General features: G+C 49.5%; 2 protein-coding genes across 2 annotated transcripts; both read right to left on the reverse strand.

Moving 5' to 3' along the window:
* Positions 1 to 7,938: 7,938 nt before the first annotated feature.
* UHO2_00401 (uncharacterized protein) lies at positions 7,939 to 11,596 on the reverse strand (the record flags this gene model as incomplete). The annotated part of the gene is made up of 4 exons (XM_041557021.1): positions 7,939 to 8,145; positions 8,390 to 9,716; positions 9,774 to 10,292; positions 10,383 to 11,596. 4 exons carry the CDS (start codon positions 11,594 to 11,596, stop codon positions 7,939 to 7,941), a joined length of 3,267 nt encoding a protein of 1,088 aa, XP_041412955.1.
* Positions 11,597 to 12,078: 482 nt separating this feature from the next.
* Positions 12,079 to 13,377, reverse strand: UHO2_00402 (uncharacterized protein; the record flags this gene model as incomplete). Its single annotated transcript, XM_041557022.1, has 1 exon — positions 12,079 to 13,377. One exon carries the CDS (start codon positions 13,375 to 13,377, stop codon positions 12,079 to 12,081), a length of 1,299 nt encoding a protein of 432 aa, XP_041412956.1.
* Between the last annotated feature and the right edge of the window lie 78 nt (positions 13,378 to 13,455).

The raw sequence follows: 13,455 nt of genomic DNA on the forward strand, positions 1-13,455 counted from the left end.
GATACCTTGAGCCAGCATGATCTTGTGAGCTTGCCATTGGGTAGATTGTCACACCTCCAACATCCACCATGATGCTTCTGTAGTTGCTTGGGCTTTGTTAGTTAGCCCCCAAACCCATACCATGCCTGAGTATGTGTCATGTATTACCAGGACATATGAATACTGCAGGCTCTTGTGCAACTGGCCCATGACATCCATGGAGACTAGCTCCAGCAGGTACCCAAGTTTGCAAGGGTGTGAGGTCATCCTTGAAGTGGCTTTGCTCCATATTCAGGTGTCGCAGAGCATGTCAGGATGAGATGTCTGGGAGGAGGGAATATCGTGGCTGGTGGTGGCTGCTCAAGTGTGCAGGAGTGCTCCGTGCCCTGGGTGACCCAGGTGGCGGTGCCAGAGATCAGCTCTATCACTCGACATGTATGGTCGTCCCTTCCTCTGTGTCAGAGGTCTCGTGCCTAAAACCTGATATCTGTAATAGAAATGCATCTATTATGAATTCTATCGAGATATGTGACAATATGTAATGTATTACTGTTCTTGTTGAGATATGTAGTAGAGAAGCCTCTATCACCCTTCTTGCCTGAAGATGTGGTAGTGATTTTGCTATTGCAGGTTTCAACTAACTGCTGTGGACAATCTGTCCAGAGGTAGCTTGGCATGATCAATAACTTGTATGAACTTTACACTGACACCAAGGTCTGGTGTGAATGAGATTGTTGGTGGCACTGACATGAGTGTCCAGTGTGTCAACTGAGTGCTTGGGGTGATCCCCAGACTGCAGTGGACAACTGCCTTCAGTGTCAATCATTATCTGGACTGCTGGTTCTATGAACTGCCTTTGGATGTCAGTGAGTGGTGATATGACACACATGCTATGATGGAAGCATTCTACTTGTGATTGCTACTTTGCTGACTGAAAACTAATGTATACTTGAGTAGAAGTGATAACTAGTTTGTATGGTGTAGAGTGGATGGAGATCCACTCACTTGTTATGACAAGGAGCATGGTTATATACCCACTCCTGCAATGTCGCCTGCAACGCTGTGTAAGCGGTCGCGCACCAGAGACTTAGTTTCGGGGTGCTATTGAGTTTGATTGAGTAAGGTCTACTCGTTATGTTTTGCCTAAACATAACCAAGCATCACCACCTGGTAAGTCTTGACTGACTGCCTTGAACACTCCATTCAGAGGTTGCACAGCACAAACATTGTTTGTTGGTGAGTGGGTGATACACCCTCTCCTACAGTATGAGTGTTCATAGTACTGTTGATAATGCTCTTGGACATTGTCTGGACTGCAATATGCTAATTGCCTACAGAGGACAAGAGTTACTGGACTGCAGGTGTGAATCACCACCTACAATAACTGACTGGACTGCAGGTGTCAAGCAACACCACCTACAGTAAGGGACTGGACTGCAAGTGTTGAAGAACACTGCCTACAGTAAAGGCACTGGACTGCTTGTGTTGAAGAACACTGCCTACAGTTGTCAACTAACAGTGATACAACACACACATTGAGAGTTGTTGCAAGAGCACTGCTATTGCAATGGTATGTAACCAAGTAGATAGAGTAAGTAGTATAATAAGTAAAGAGTGGATGGGGATCCACTCATATGCTATGGTAGAATGAGAGTATTTATGCATTCAGTTGGTGTTGCCCACAACACCTATCCTGCTCCTCTTGAGGGGCCTTTGTCCCCTGTTTGACACTGTCTTGTCCTGCTGGCATCAATCCCATTGATACTGCACTCCTACCATTTGCATGGCATAAGGGTTATGCAACACTGCCCTCTTGCCTTCATGCTCTCCTTCTGCCTGATGATGTGTGATGCCCCCTTTTGACACAGCTCCTTCTTGACTTTATCTTGTGAATCCCTTTAGCCACTTGTTGAACCTCATGACCAAACCCCTTGGTCATGTGGTTACTTCAATGCAGCTCCTAGTACTTGCTTGTATTGGCCAACTAGTTGAGGCATGCTGATCCAACTGATCCCAACTGATCCCCATGAGATTAATCTGGATTCCCAGAGTTTGATTGATCTTGTAATTCATATGTGCTGCCAGCCCAATTAATCTCATTGATCCCTGATGGTTTTTGGCTCTGATCAATCTGGCACACCCTTCATATGTTGATCCTATGTGCACCCTTCATATACTGCTCTGTTGTGCGACATTACCATGACTGCTGCTGATCAATTGGCGCACTCTCTTGCGCTGGCCAGCCGACCCTGTGACACGCTGCTCCTACTCTGGGAGGCCTCCTCAACACTGCTCCTTGTCAGGGGTCTCTTCAACTCTGCTCCTCCTCCTCGTCCTTCCTATCCTTCCTATCCACTGTGTGATGCTGCTCTCTGGCTCTGCTTCTCTCATGCCCTGTGGATGGACAGTCTTCGTGCCACTTCATCATAGTCAGGAGCCATTCCCACTTCATCTGGGTGGCGACTTGCACCCCTTCATCTCCCTCCTGTCATTGGCACCCATCTGCTTGCACCAACTTCATTGTCATGTCAGGCCCCTACTTCATCCAGTCATGACCTCTCCCTTGTTTGTTGTCCTCCCTGTCCTATCGGTGATAGAGGCTTCTCTCAAACCAGTTCCTGTGAGGTCTGTCATACTTAGCATGGTATTATGATTCCCACTGAGTTCTGTAGTAACAATGTCATTCCTACTGATCCAGACAAGTTATGCCATAGAGTCATTTCTACTGCAGATCTCAGTGGACTCTGCCTTAAGCTCTCTCTTTGCCCAATTCCTCGATTCCTGTGCTCCTCTTCATATGACTTCAACCCTTCTTGTCTCTTGCACATCCGGTCCCATGACACTCTGTACCACTCCCGTGAAGGCTAGTGACACCTCAGGCTTGGGCATGCTATCATCCCATAATAACATTCCTGCTGCAGGGTGTCATAGGGCCGGATGCGCAGAAGCAGGAAGAACGGATGTCATATGAAGAGGAGCACAGGAATCATAGGATCAGGCAAAATAAGGGTCATGGCAGAGTTCATCAAGATCTGTAGTAGAAGTGGTTCTATGACAGATCTCATCCAAATCAGCACAAGTGGGATGTTGCTTTGAATCCTGCCAAAATCAGTAGTATCTTGATTGTAAGATAGATCTCGCCAGAGCTGGCAAGATCACACCAATCCTCACCAGTCCCACAGCAGGACAAGACATCATAGACATTGGGTCTGCCACCCTGAGGAAACAGGGGGGCCAACACAACGATGAACTCAGAACAAGAGGGTGGGTGAGATGAGGAATGGAGGCGAGTCACCACCCAGATGAAGTGGGATTGGCCCCTGTCGATGATGAAGCAGCATGGGCGAGAGAAGCGATGTCAATGGGCAGCATCGCAAGGTGGATGGAAAGGATAGGAAGGGGGAGGGGGAGGAGGAGTGTTGAAGAGGCCTCCCCAAGCAGGAGCAGCATCGCAGGCGACATTGCGGGAGTGGATATATAACCATGCTCCTCGTCATAGCAAGTGAGTAGATCGCGATCCACTCTACACCATATCTGTCAGAGGTCTCGCGCCTAAAACCTGATATCTGTGATATAAACGCATCTATTACGATTCCTGTCGAGATATGTGGTAACATGTGGTGTATTACAATTTCTATTGAGGTATGTCATAGAGAAGCCTCTATGGCTTTTCTTGCCCAAAGATGTAGTAACAAGTTTGCTATTGCAGGTTTCAACTGACCACTGTGGACACTCCATCCAGAGGTAGCTCAGCATGATCAATAACTGATATGAACTGGTACTAACACCAAGGTCTGGTGTGATTGAGATTGTTGATGTCGCTGACATGAGTGTCCAGTGTGTTGACTGAGTGCTTGAGGTGATCCCTGGACTGCAGTGGATGACTGCCTTTGGTTCTATGATTGTGAGCTGGACTGCAGGTTGCTATGAACCACCTTTGGTGTTGATTGTTATCTGGACCACTGGTTCTATGAACCACCTTTGGATGTCAGTGAGTGGTGATACAACACATGTGCTACAATGGAAGCAATCTACTTGATTGCAACTTTGCTGACTGGAAACTAATGTATACTTATGTGAAGTGATAACTAGTTTATGGTGTAGAGTGGATGGTGATCCACTCTCTTGCTAGGACAGGGAACATGGTTATATACCTTTTTTGCAATATCACCTGCAACACTGCTCATCCTCCTTGTTCCTCCTATGCTCCCCATCCACCTTGTGATGCCCCTCATTGGCACCGCTTCCTCATCTCCTGTGGATGGATGGGCCTCTTGCTGCCTCGTCTCCATCAGGGGCCAGTCCCACTTCATCTGAGTGGTGACTTGCACCCCCTTCTTCTCATTTTCCTCTGACTCTGGCACCCACCTTCTTATACCAGTTTCATCATCGTATAGGGCCCCTACCTCATCTGATGGTGTCCCCTCCTTGTTCGGTGACCTCTCCTTGCCATATCAGCGATAGAGGCATCTCCTTGAACTGATCCTCATAAGATCTGTCATACCTATTGTGGTATTACCTTTCCCACTGCATTCTGTGATACCGACCTTGTTCCTGTTGATCCTGGTGGATTATGCCATAGAGTCATTTCTACTACCAATCTCAGTGAACTCTGCCTTAAGCTCTCGCATAGCCCGATCCTTCGATTTCTGTGCTCTGTCATAGGAGCCGGATGTGCAGGAGGCAGGAAGAAGTTGAAGCCATATGAAGGAGTGCAGAAATCGCAGGATCAGGCTAAACGAGAGCTTAAGGAAGAGTTTGCTGAGATCAGCAGTAGAAACAATCCTATTGCATATCTTGTCAGGATCTGTGAGAATGATGTTGTTACTACAGAGTTCAGTGGAAATCACAATATCATGCTGGGTACTGCAGATCTCAAGAGGATCAATCAGAGAGGCACTCCATTGCCAATATGGTGAAGAAGAGGTCACTGAACAAGGGGGGACACCATCAGAAGAGGCAGGGGCACCATAGGGATGACGCTGGTGGAAGGAGGTGGGCACTGAATACAAAGAAAGGACAAAAGGGTGTGAGTTGCCACCCAGATGAGGTGGGACTGGCCCCTGACAAAGATGAAGCAGCCAGAGGCCACCCATCCAGAGGAGGCAAGGAGGCATTGCCAATGAGTGGCAACACAAGGTGGATGGGGAGCATAGGAGGGATGAGGAGGATGAGCAGTGTCATGGGCAACATTGCAAGAAAGGTATATAACCATGTGTCATGGGCCTGGATGCTCAAGAGCAGGAGGGACACTGGTTCATATGGAAGGAGCACAGGTATCGAAGATCTAGTCGATACCAGTAGAGAGCATGGTCGTAGTGCAGTCTCCATGGAGACCATGGATTCCTACGGACTCACATGCAAAGGAGGGCCAAGCACAGCCACGAGGAGGACCAAGCTCAAGGAGCAGGCACAGCCACGAAGAGGACCAAGCTCAAGGAGCAGGCACAGCCACGAGGAGGACCAAGCTCAAGGAGCATGCAGATGGTTACCACTCAGGGGCTCGAGAGACAAGAGCCAAAGGAACTGTCACTGATCAAAGGAGAAGGAGCAGTGTCGAAGGAGTCGACACCAGGTCATGAGGAGGAGGAGCAGTGTCGAAGGAGTCGACACCACTCAAGAGGCACAGGGGTGCCAAGCAGGAGAGGCCCCTGAGCAGTACTCGATGAAGAAGGTACTCTCTGGAGAGAGAGCAGGAGCAGCATCGCTGGCAATGCTGTGAAGAGGTATATAACCATGCTTTCTCATCATCATAGGTTGAGTGGATCCTCATCCACTCTACTCACCATACAACTAGTCAATACTTTAGAAACATAAGTACTCATTAGTTACAGTCAGCAGGGCAGCAATCTATCAAGGTTGCTCCTCATCATAGTGTGTGTGTTGTATCACCACTACCTGATGTCCGTAGGCGCCTCATAGCAGGTTAGCAGTCTGGATATAGATAGAACCGAAGGCAGTAGTCCACTGCGGTCCAGGGGTCACTTCAAGCATCAAGTCAACACACTGGACACTCATGTTGACACCACCAACCTTATCACCAACATCATCAACCTCATCATCATCAACACTAACACCAGACCTTGGTGTCATCATAACCGAAGCATTGATATTGATCATGCTGAGCTACCCCTGAACAGAGTGTCCACAGAGGTCAGCCAAAACCTATGATAGTATATACAATGAATGCCACCTGCTGTCACTGCACAACTTGATAGTCACCAATACTGAGACAATAGCTGTCACACAGTTTGATAGTCACCGAGTATCTCGACAGACCGACCTGGGTTTCAGGCGCGAGACCCCTGACAGTACCCTCCTCGTCGAGTACTGCACAGGGATCTCCAAGGAGGCACCTTCTCTGTTTCAAGCCTTGTCCCTCCTGTCTTTCCTGAGCTGTGTCGACTTCATCAACACTGCTCCTCCTCTTCATGTCCCTTTCGCCAGTGTCCTATACACAGATCTCCTTCCTTTGACCAGTGATGGTTCTCTTCTACTCCTGTCCTGTGGGCCCCTGAGTGGTAACCATCTGCATGTCACTGAGCTCGGTCCCTCTCACATGTGAATCGTCATACAGACATCCTTACTACCGATCTCTGCAGAATCTGCCACATGATCTTGCTTGCTGCAGATTCTGGTGGGATTCGTGATATCGACGATGCTCATGCCAATTTCACTGTGATCTGCCATAGAGCTGATTCTACTACCGATCTTGGTGAACTTTGTCACAGCTCCTCCAATCTACCCGATTCCATGATTCCTGTGCTACCTTCATATGAACTTCGGTCTTTCCTCGTTCTGCGCACCTAGGCCCATGACACTCACTGGAGAGAGGGAGCAGGAGCAGCGTCGCTGGCGACGCTGCGAAGAGGTATATAGTCCTACCTCCTCGTCACAAATGGTCGAGTGGATCCTCATCCACTCTACACACTCATCAAACAAACTAGTATTACTTCAAGCAATAAGTATCATTAGTTCACAGTCAGCATAGTAGTAATCAACAGATTGCTCCTCATTGAAGTGTGTCAGGGGTCTCGCGCCTGAAACCCAGGTCGGTCTGTCGAGATACTCGGTGACTATCAAACTGTGTGACAGCTATTGTCTCGGTATCAGTGACTATCAAGTTGTGCAGTGACAGCAGGTGGCATTCATTGTATATACTATCATAGGTTTCAGCTGACCTCTGTGGACACTCCGTTCAGGGGTAGCTTGGCACGATCAATATCAATGCTTCGGTTATGATGACACCAAGGTCTGGTGTGAGTGTTGATGATGATGAGGTTGATGATGTTGGTGATAAGGTTGGTGAGTGTTGATGATAATGAGGTTGATGGTGTTGGTGATAAGGTTGGTGGCGTCAACACGAGTGTCCAGTGTGTTGACTTGATGCTTGAAGTGATCCCCAGACCACAGTGGACTACTGCCTTCGGTTCTATCTTGTTCTGGACTGCTAACCTGCTATGGGTGCCTTCGGACATCAGGTAGTGGTGATACAACACACACACTACGATGAGGAGCAACCTTTGATGGATTGCTGCTATGCTGACTGAAACTAATATATACTTATGCTGAAGTGATAACTAGTTATGGTGAGTAGAGTGGATGAGGATCCACTCGACCTATGATGATGAGAAAGCCTGGTTATATACCTCTACTCAGCATCACCAGCGATGCTGCTCCTGCTCTCTCTCCAGAGAGTACCCTCTTCATCGAGTACTGCTCAGGGGCCTCTCCTGCTTGGCACCCCTGTGCCTCTTGAGTGGTGTCGACTCCTTCGACACTGCTCCTCCTCCTCATGACCTGGTGTCGACTCCTTTGACACTGCTCCTCCTCCTCATGACCTGGTGTCGACTCCTTCAACACTGCTCCTCCTCCTTTGATCAGTGACAGTTCCTTTGGCTCTTGTCTCTCGAGCCCCTGAGTGGTAACCATCTGCATGCTCCTTGAGCTTGGTCCTCTTCATGGCTGTGCCTGCTCCTTGAGCTTGGTCCTCCTCGTGGCTGTGCTTGGCCCTCCTTTGCATGTGAGTCCATAGGAGTCCATGGTCTCCATGGAGACTGCACTACGACCCTGCTCTCTACTGATCTCAACTAGATCTTCGATACCTGTGCTCCTTCCATATGAACCCATGACCCTCCTGCTTCTTGAGCATCCAGGCCCATGACACTACCCCCCTCTTAAGAGCCGAGCTCCGTCGAGGCATGCTCTGGTCTGGTCCATGCTGACTCCTCCTCCTCCTCCTCGACAACATCACCAACATCATCCTTCCTCCTTCTCTCACGTCATCCTCCTTCCTCTTCCTCTCTCTACTCCTCCTGTTCTCTCCTCCTTTCTCTACACGTCATCCTCCTTCCTCTTCCTCTCTCTACTCCTCCTGTTCTCTCCTCCTTTCTCTACTTTGTCTACTCACTCGTCCCCCCTCCGACACCTCATACTCCTGGATGAGGTCGGGACAGTTGAGGTTCTCTACTGGTTCCCATGAAGCAGCTTCCTCTGAGTACCCTCTCCACAACACCTTGTACTCTGTAGTCCCATTGTGTGAACACTTGTCGATGAGTGCTTCGACTTCGAAGTCGAGGTCCTCATCTGGAAGTGATGGTATGGTGGGCTGTTCAGCACGTTGAGGAAGAGAACTTGTTCTTGCTGGCTCGAGCATGGAGACATGGAACACATCATGCACCCTAAGGTTTGCTGGCAATGTGATTCGATAAGCTCGGTGTCCTACCTGTTCCTGAACTGGGTAGGGTCCTGCAAACCGGGTATCTAACTTGGGTGTGGGTCTCCGTGTCTTCCAGTTTCGACGGTTGATATAGACCATATCACCCACCTTAAACTCGATGTCCTTGTGCTTCCTGTTATACTGGTCTACTGATCTCCGTTGTGCCTCTCTGATCTGCTCCTGGAGGTACTTGCAACGCTCCTTTCCATCCATGAGGTACTCAAAGCGACCTGGATCATTGACTCCTAGTCGTTGAGGGATGTCAGGACGAGCTTTGGGGTTCCATCCATAGCATGCAAAGAATGGTGAGACACCAATGCTGTTGTGGACCGTGTTGTTGTATACAAAGGCTGCAGTGTCCAGCAGGTTGGCCCAGTCATCCTGTTCATAGTTGCAGTACATCCTGAGGTATTGCTCTATGACCTGATTGACTCTCTCTGTCTGACCATCAGTTTGAGGATGGTAAGCCATACTAAGTGAGTGCTTCACACCCATTTGCTCTGCAAATGCCTTCCATGCTCCTGATATGAACTGCCTGCCTCGGTCCGAGACCATGTGATCTGGATATCCGAAGAGTCTAACCATGTGTCCATATAGCAATACTGCAGTCTGTTTGGCCGTGACTGTCTTATGGGTTGGAGCTAGTATGGCAAACTTGGTTAACCTGTCGACGATGACTAGGATAGAGTCATAGGTCTTGGAGTCATACTTCTTCAATGGTGGTAGTCCTTCAATGAAGTCGAGGGATATGGAGCCCCAGGGCCTGTCTGGTGTTGCTAGTGGCTGTAGCAAACCATATGGATGGTGACGAGGAGCTTTGTACCTAGCACATACAGGACAACTTGCTACATAGTCTGCAATCCAAGCTGTCATGTTTGGCCACCAGTAATGTCGTTGAGCTGCCTTGATGGTAGCATCTCTTCCTACGTGTCCAGCAGTAATACCATCATGGCATTGGGTCATCACCATGAATCGCAGATGCTCTACCGAGAGAGACTGTCCATCTACCTCTTTGGCACTCCTTGAGTGTCAGTTGTTGGTCCTCCCTGGCATGATCACTTTGGGGATAACCAACCTTCCTCCACTGTACCATAGGTCGTCCTTGAGTTCGAAGGGCTTCTTCCTATGTATCTCCTGTAGCTCTTGGTCTAAGGGCTGGAAGATCTTGACCAGGTCTCTGAGACCTTTTGATGCTATGGACTCCATCGAGAGCATAGGGGCCACCAGGGTCGAGTCATGGTCTGCTGTCTCCTTGAACACTCGAGGAGGCAGTAGTTGCCTCACATTGTGATCCTGCTCTTCACCAGCTGGTTGCATGTCTGTCCTTCTGGTGAGAGCATCGGGTTCACCACCTTTGTCTCCTGGTCGATACTGCAATATGAAGTCGAAGTCTGCTAGTAGTATGGCCCATCGAGCCTGTCGACCTGTGATGCGTCTCTGTGACTTGAAGTACTTGAGGGCTTCATGGTCAGTGAGGATGACCAGTTGGTTTGGTAGTCCAGCTAGCATGTGTCGCCACTGAGTAAGGCAGGCAACCACAGCTAGGAGCTCCTTGTCATGGATTTCATAGTTCTTCTCGGCAGAAGACATCTTCCTAGAGTAGAAGGCCACTGGATGCCATCATCCTTCATGCTCCTGCTTGAGTACTCCTGCTATAGCAAAGTCACTTGCATCAGTCTCCAACCTTGTTGGAAGGTGGTAGTCGAAGTGCTGAAGCACTCCTGCTGATGTGAAGGCCTGGATAAGCTTGTGGAAGGCCTGTTGGGCCTCCTCTGGTAGCTCGAACTTCTTGAACCGTTCTATAGGCTTTACCAGTGCTGTCAAGGGCTTGGCTATGCGAGCAAAGTGGGCTATGAACCTTCGATAGAAGTTGGCAAAACCCAGGAACCTCTGGATGTCATGGATTGACTCTGGCATTGGCCACTCCTTGACAGTGCGCACCTTTTCTGGGTCCATCTCTATGCCCGTCGGCTTGATGATGTACCCCAGGAACTTGACTGTCTTGGTGTGGAACTCACACTTCGACAGCTTAGCAAAGAGCGTGTTGCTCCTTAAGCAAGTGAGGACCTCGGTGACATGCTTCACATGTACCTCCTCAGTGTCACTGAAGATCAGGAAGTCATCTAAGTATACCACTACATATACTCCAATGATGTCTCGGAAGATGTCATTGATGAATGACTGGAAGTGAGCTGGAGCATTGGCTAGGCCAAAGGGCATCACTAGGTACTCGTAGAGTCCCAACTGGGTGCCAAAAGCTGTCTTCCATTCATCCCCTTTAGCAATCCGGATGAGGTTGTATGCTGCTCTAAGGTCTAGCTTGGTATAGATCCTTGCCTTCCTGAGTAAGAACAGCTGCTCCTCGATGAGGGGCAATGGTGCCCTGTTCTTGACAGTGATCTCATTGAGACCTCTGTAGTCCACACAGAGTCTGAGACCTCCATCCTTCTTTGGTACGAAGAGCACTGGTGATCGTGCCAGGCTCTTCGATGGTCTTATGAACCCCTTCTCAAGGTTCTCATCCAAGTATCTCCTCAACTCGGACATCTCCTTGGGACCCTTAAGGTATAGGGGCCCTTGAGGTGGCTTACCTCCTTCTATCAACTCGAGGTGGAGATCATGCTCGGTATGATGGGGCAGCTTGTCTGCTTCCACCTCATCGAACACATCTTGCAGGTATTGGTATGGCTTTGGTATGTCTGCAGCCGTCACCACCTTGTCTACCTCCACCTCCATCTCGACTCCTTTGTCTGTGCCTGTAGGTACAAAACCAAAGGCCGGGAGTGATGATGGTGGCTCCTCCAACAGCATGAACCCTATGGGTCCATCTTCTAGAGCTGCTTGTAGTATGTGCTCTGCTGAGACAAACTCGTTACCATGAAGGGTTGGTCTCCTCATGGTTAGGTCCCCTGCTCTTGCTGCTTCAGGGGGTCTCCTTGGGGGTCAGTCCTGCTCCTGAGTCTTGAACTCCAGCTGGCCCGTATCCCATTGTATGGTGGGTTTGAGCCTCCGTAGCTCAGTGAACCCCAGGATGAGGTCATAGTCTGCAGTGTCGGCCACTGAAGCTTTGACCACACCCAGATTGTGTGTACCAATAGATACCTGCATGCTCGCAGAACTATTGATGGAGAGTTGGTGCCCGGTGACACCATGGATCGATCTTGTTTTTATGGGTTTTGTGGGTATTTGGTACTTACTAATGAAAGAATCTGAGACTATGGACAAACCAGCACCGGTATCAGCTAGTATCCAAGCAGGATGGTCTTGAACCATTCCAGAGAGCTCCAGTACTGCTTTGCCTCCACTGGTAGAGAAACATACTTGACAATCTTGATATATACAGATTGATGGCGAGGAGGTTTGTAGAGCAATGCATGCCATCAGTGCATCACCCCACTGACGTTTCCCTCATCGTCATCATCATCATGCTCCTCCTCCTCATGGTCGAGGTCCATGGGTTGCTGGTATGAGCTGAGGTCCATGGCCTCGGGGTCACCCGTCTCAGTACTGCCTGTGTGGCCATCTCCTGAGTCGGTGGCCTCCTCAAAGGGGTCTGCTGTGGTGACCATAACCTTTGGTCCCATGGGTCGAGAGCTAAGAGGGTCTACCCTCCTGCTGGGGCAGTCTCTGGCCCAATGGCCGATACCCTTGCATACATGACAGGTGTTGATACCTGATGGAGCAGGGCTTCCTTGCTTCGAGGGTTGGGTGGGATGATGAGGAAGGGGTCGGTTTAGGTTTTGTATAGTTGCTTGTGTAGTTGCTTGTGATGGTGATCGAGCTGGATAAGGTTGAGTGGGTTGTCGGATGGGGATCGAACTTTGATTTGGCCGAGACCCAGTTCTTAGTGGAGGTGACGTGGCGTTTGGGAGTGAGTGTCTAGCCGAGGACTGCTGTAGTAGCATCCTCTGCCGATCGATCTCCTCAACCTCTCGGTACCACTCCCATCTCTTCCCAGGTGGATTCCTCTTGAACTTCTCCTGTATGCTGCGAGTGAGACTTCCTCTGAAGAGATCAATCACTAGCTCGTTGTCATCTAGGTTGACCTGTCCCTCCAAGTCTCTGAACCGCTCTACATGATGTGTGGCGGCACCAGGAGCATCACTTGTGAGTCTGAGAGCCAACAGCTTGTTGTATGCCTCCATCCTAGCATTGCGTGGGTTGAACTGCTCTGACAGTTGCTCTGTGAAGTAGTGCCAATCATTGAACAACCTTCCTTCTCTAGCTCTATCAATACGGAGCTTGGAGGTCCACCACTCTCTTGCTGTCCCTTCCAGTTGAGCACCCATGTGGTTGATCATCCTAGTCTGCTCATACACCTGGTTGAACTTAAACCATGCTTCGGCTTCTAGAATGAAGATCTCCATGTCTTGGGGATTGAACTTTGGAAAGGGGGTGGCGATGGGCTTTGACCGGTTAAGCTCTGCCATGATGCTGGTGTCCTCCTCATGGTCCAGGGGGTAAGGGTCCGTCCTAGTCCTGCTGTAGGGGTCCAGCTTAGTCTTGACATATCTTGGCCCAGTAGGTGAAGCATACTTCTCGTAGTTGATGTCCTCCTGCTCATCCAGGTTGAATGAGACTGAACGTCTTGGTTGTGGAGCTGGAGTAGGAGTATGTGGGTCTCCTATCATAGACTCATCTCCTCCTCCTGCTTGGTCTTCTGAGTGAGAGAGGTCCATTGTCTCCTCCCTGCTCAGTTGAGCTCGTTGTAATCGTTCCTCTCAATGACCCTGTCTGGTAAGCTCTAGCTGTGCTTC

This window comes from Ustilago hordei (assembly GCF_900519145.1).
Source record: "Ustilago hordei strain Uho2 genome assembly, contig: UHO2_contig_01, whole genome shotgun sequence".
NCBI classification, from domain to species: domain Eukaryota; kingdom Fungi; phylum Basidiomycota; class Ustilaginomycetes; order Ustilaginales; family Ustilaginaceae; genus Ustilago; species Ustilago hordei.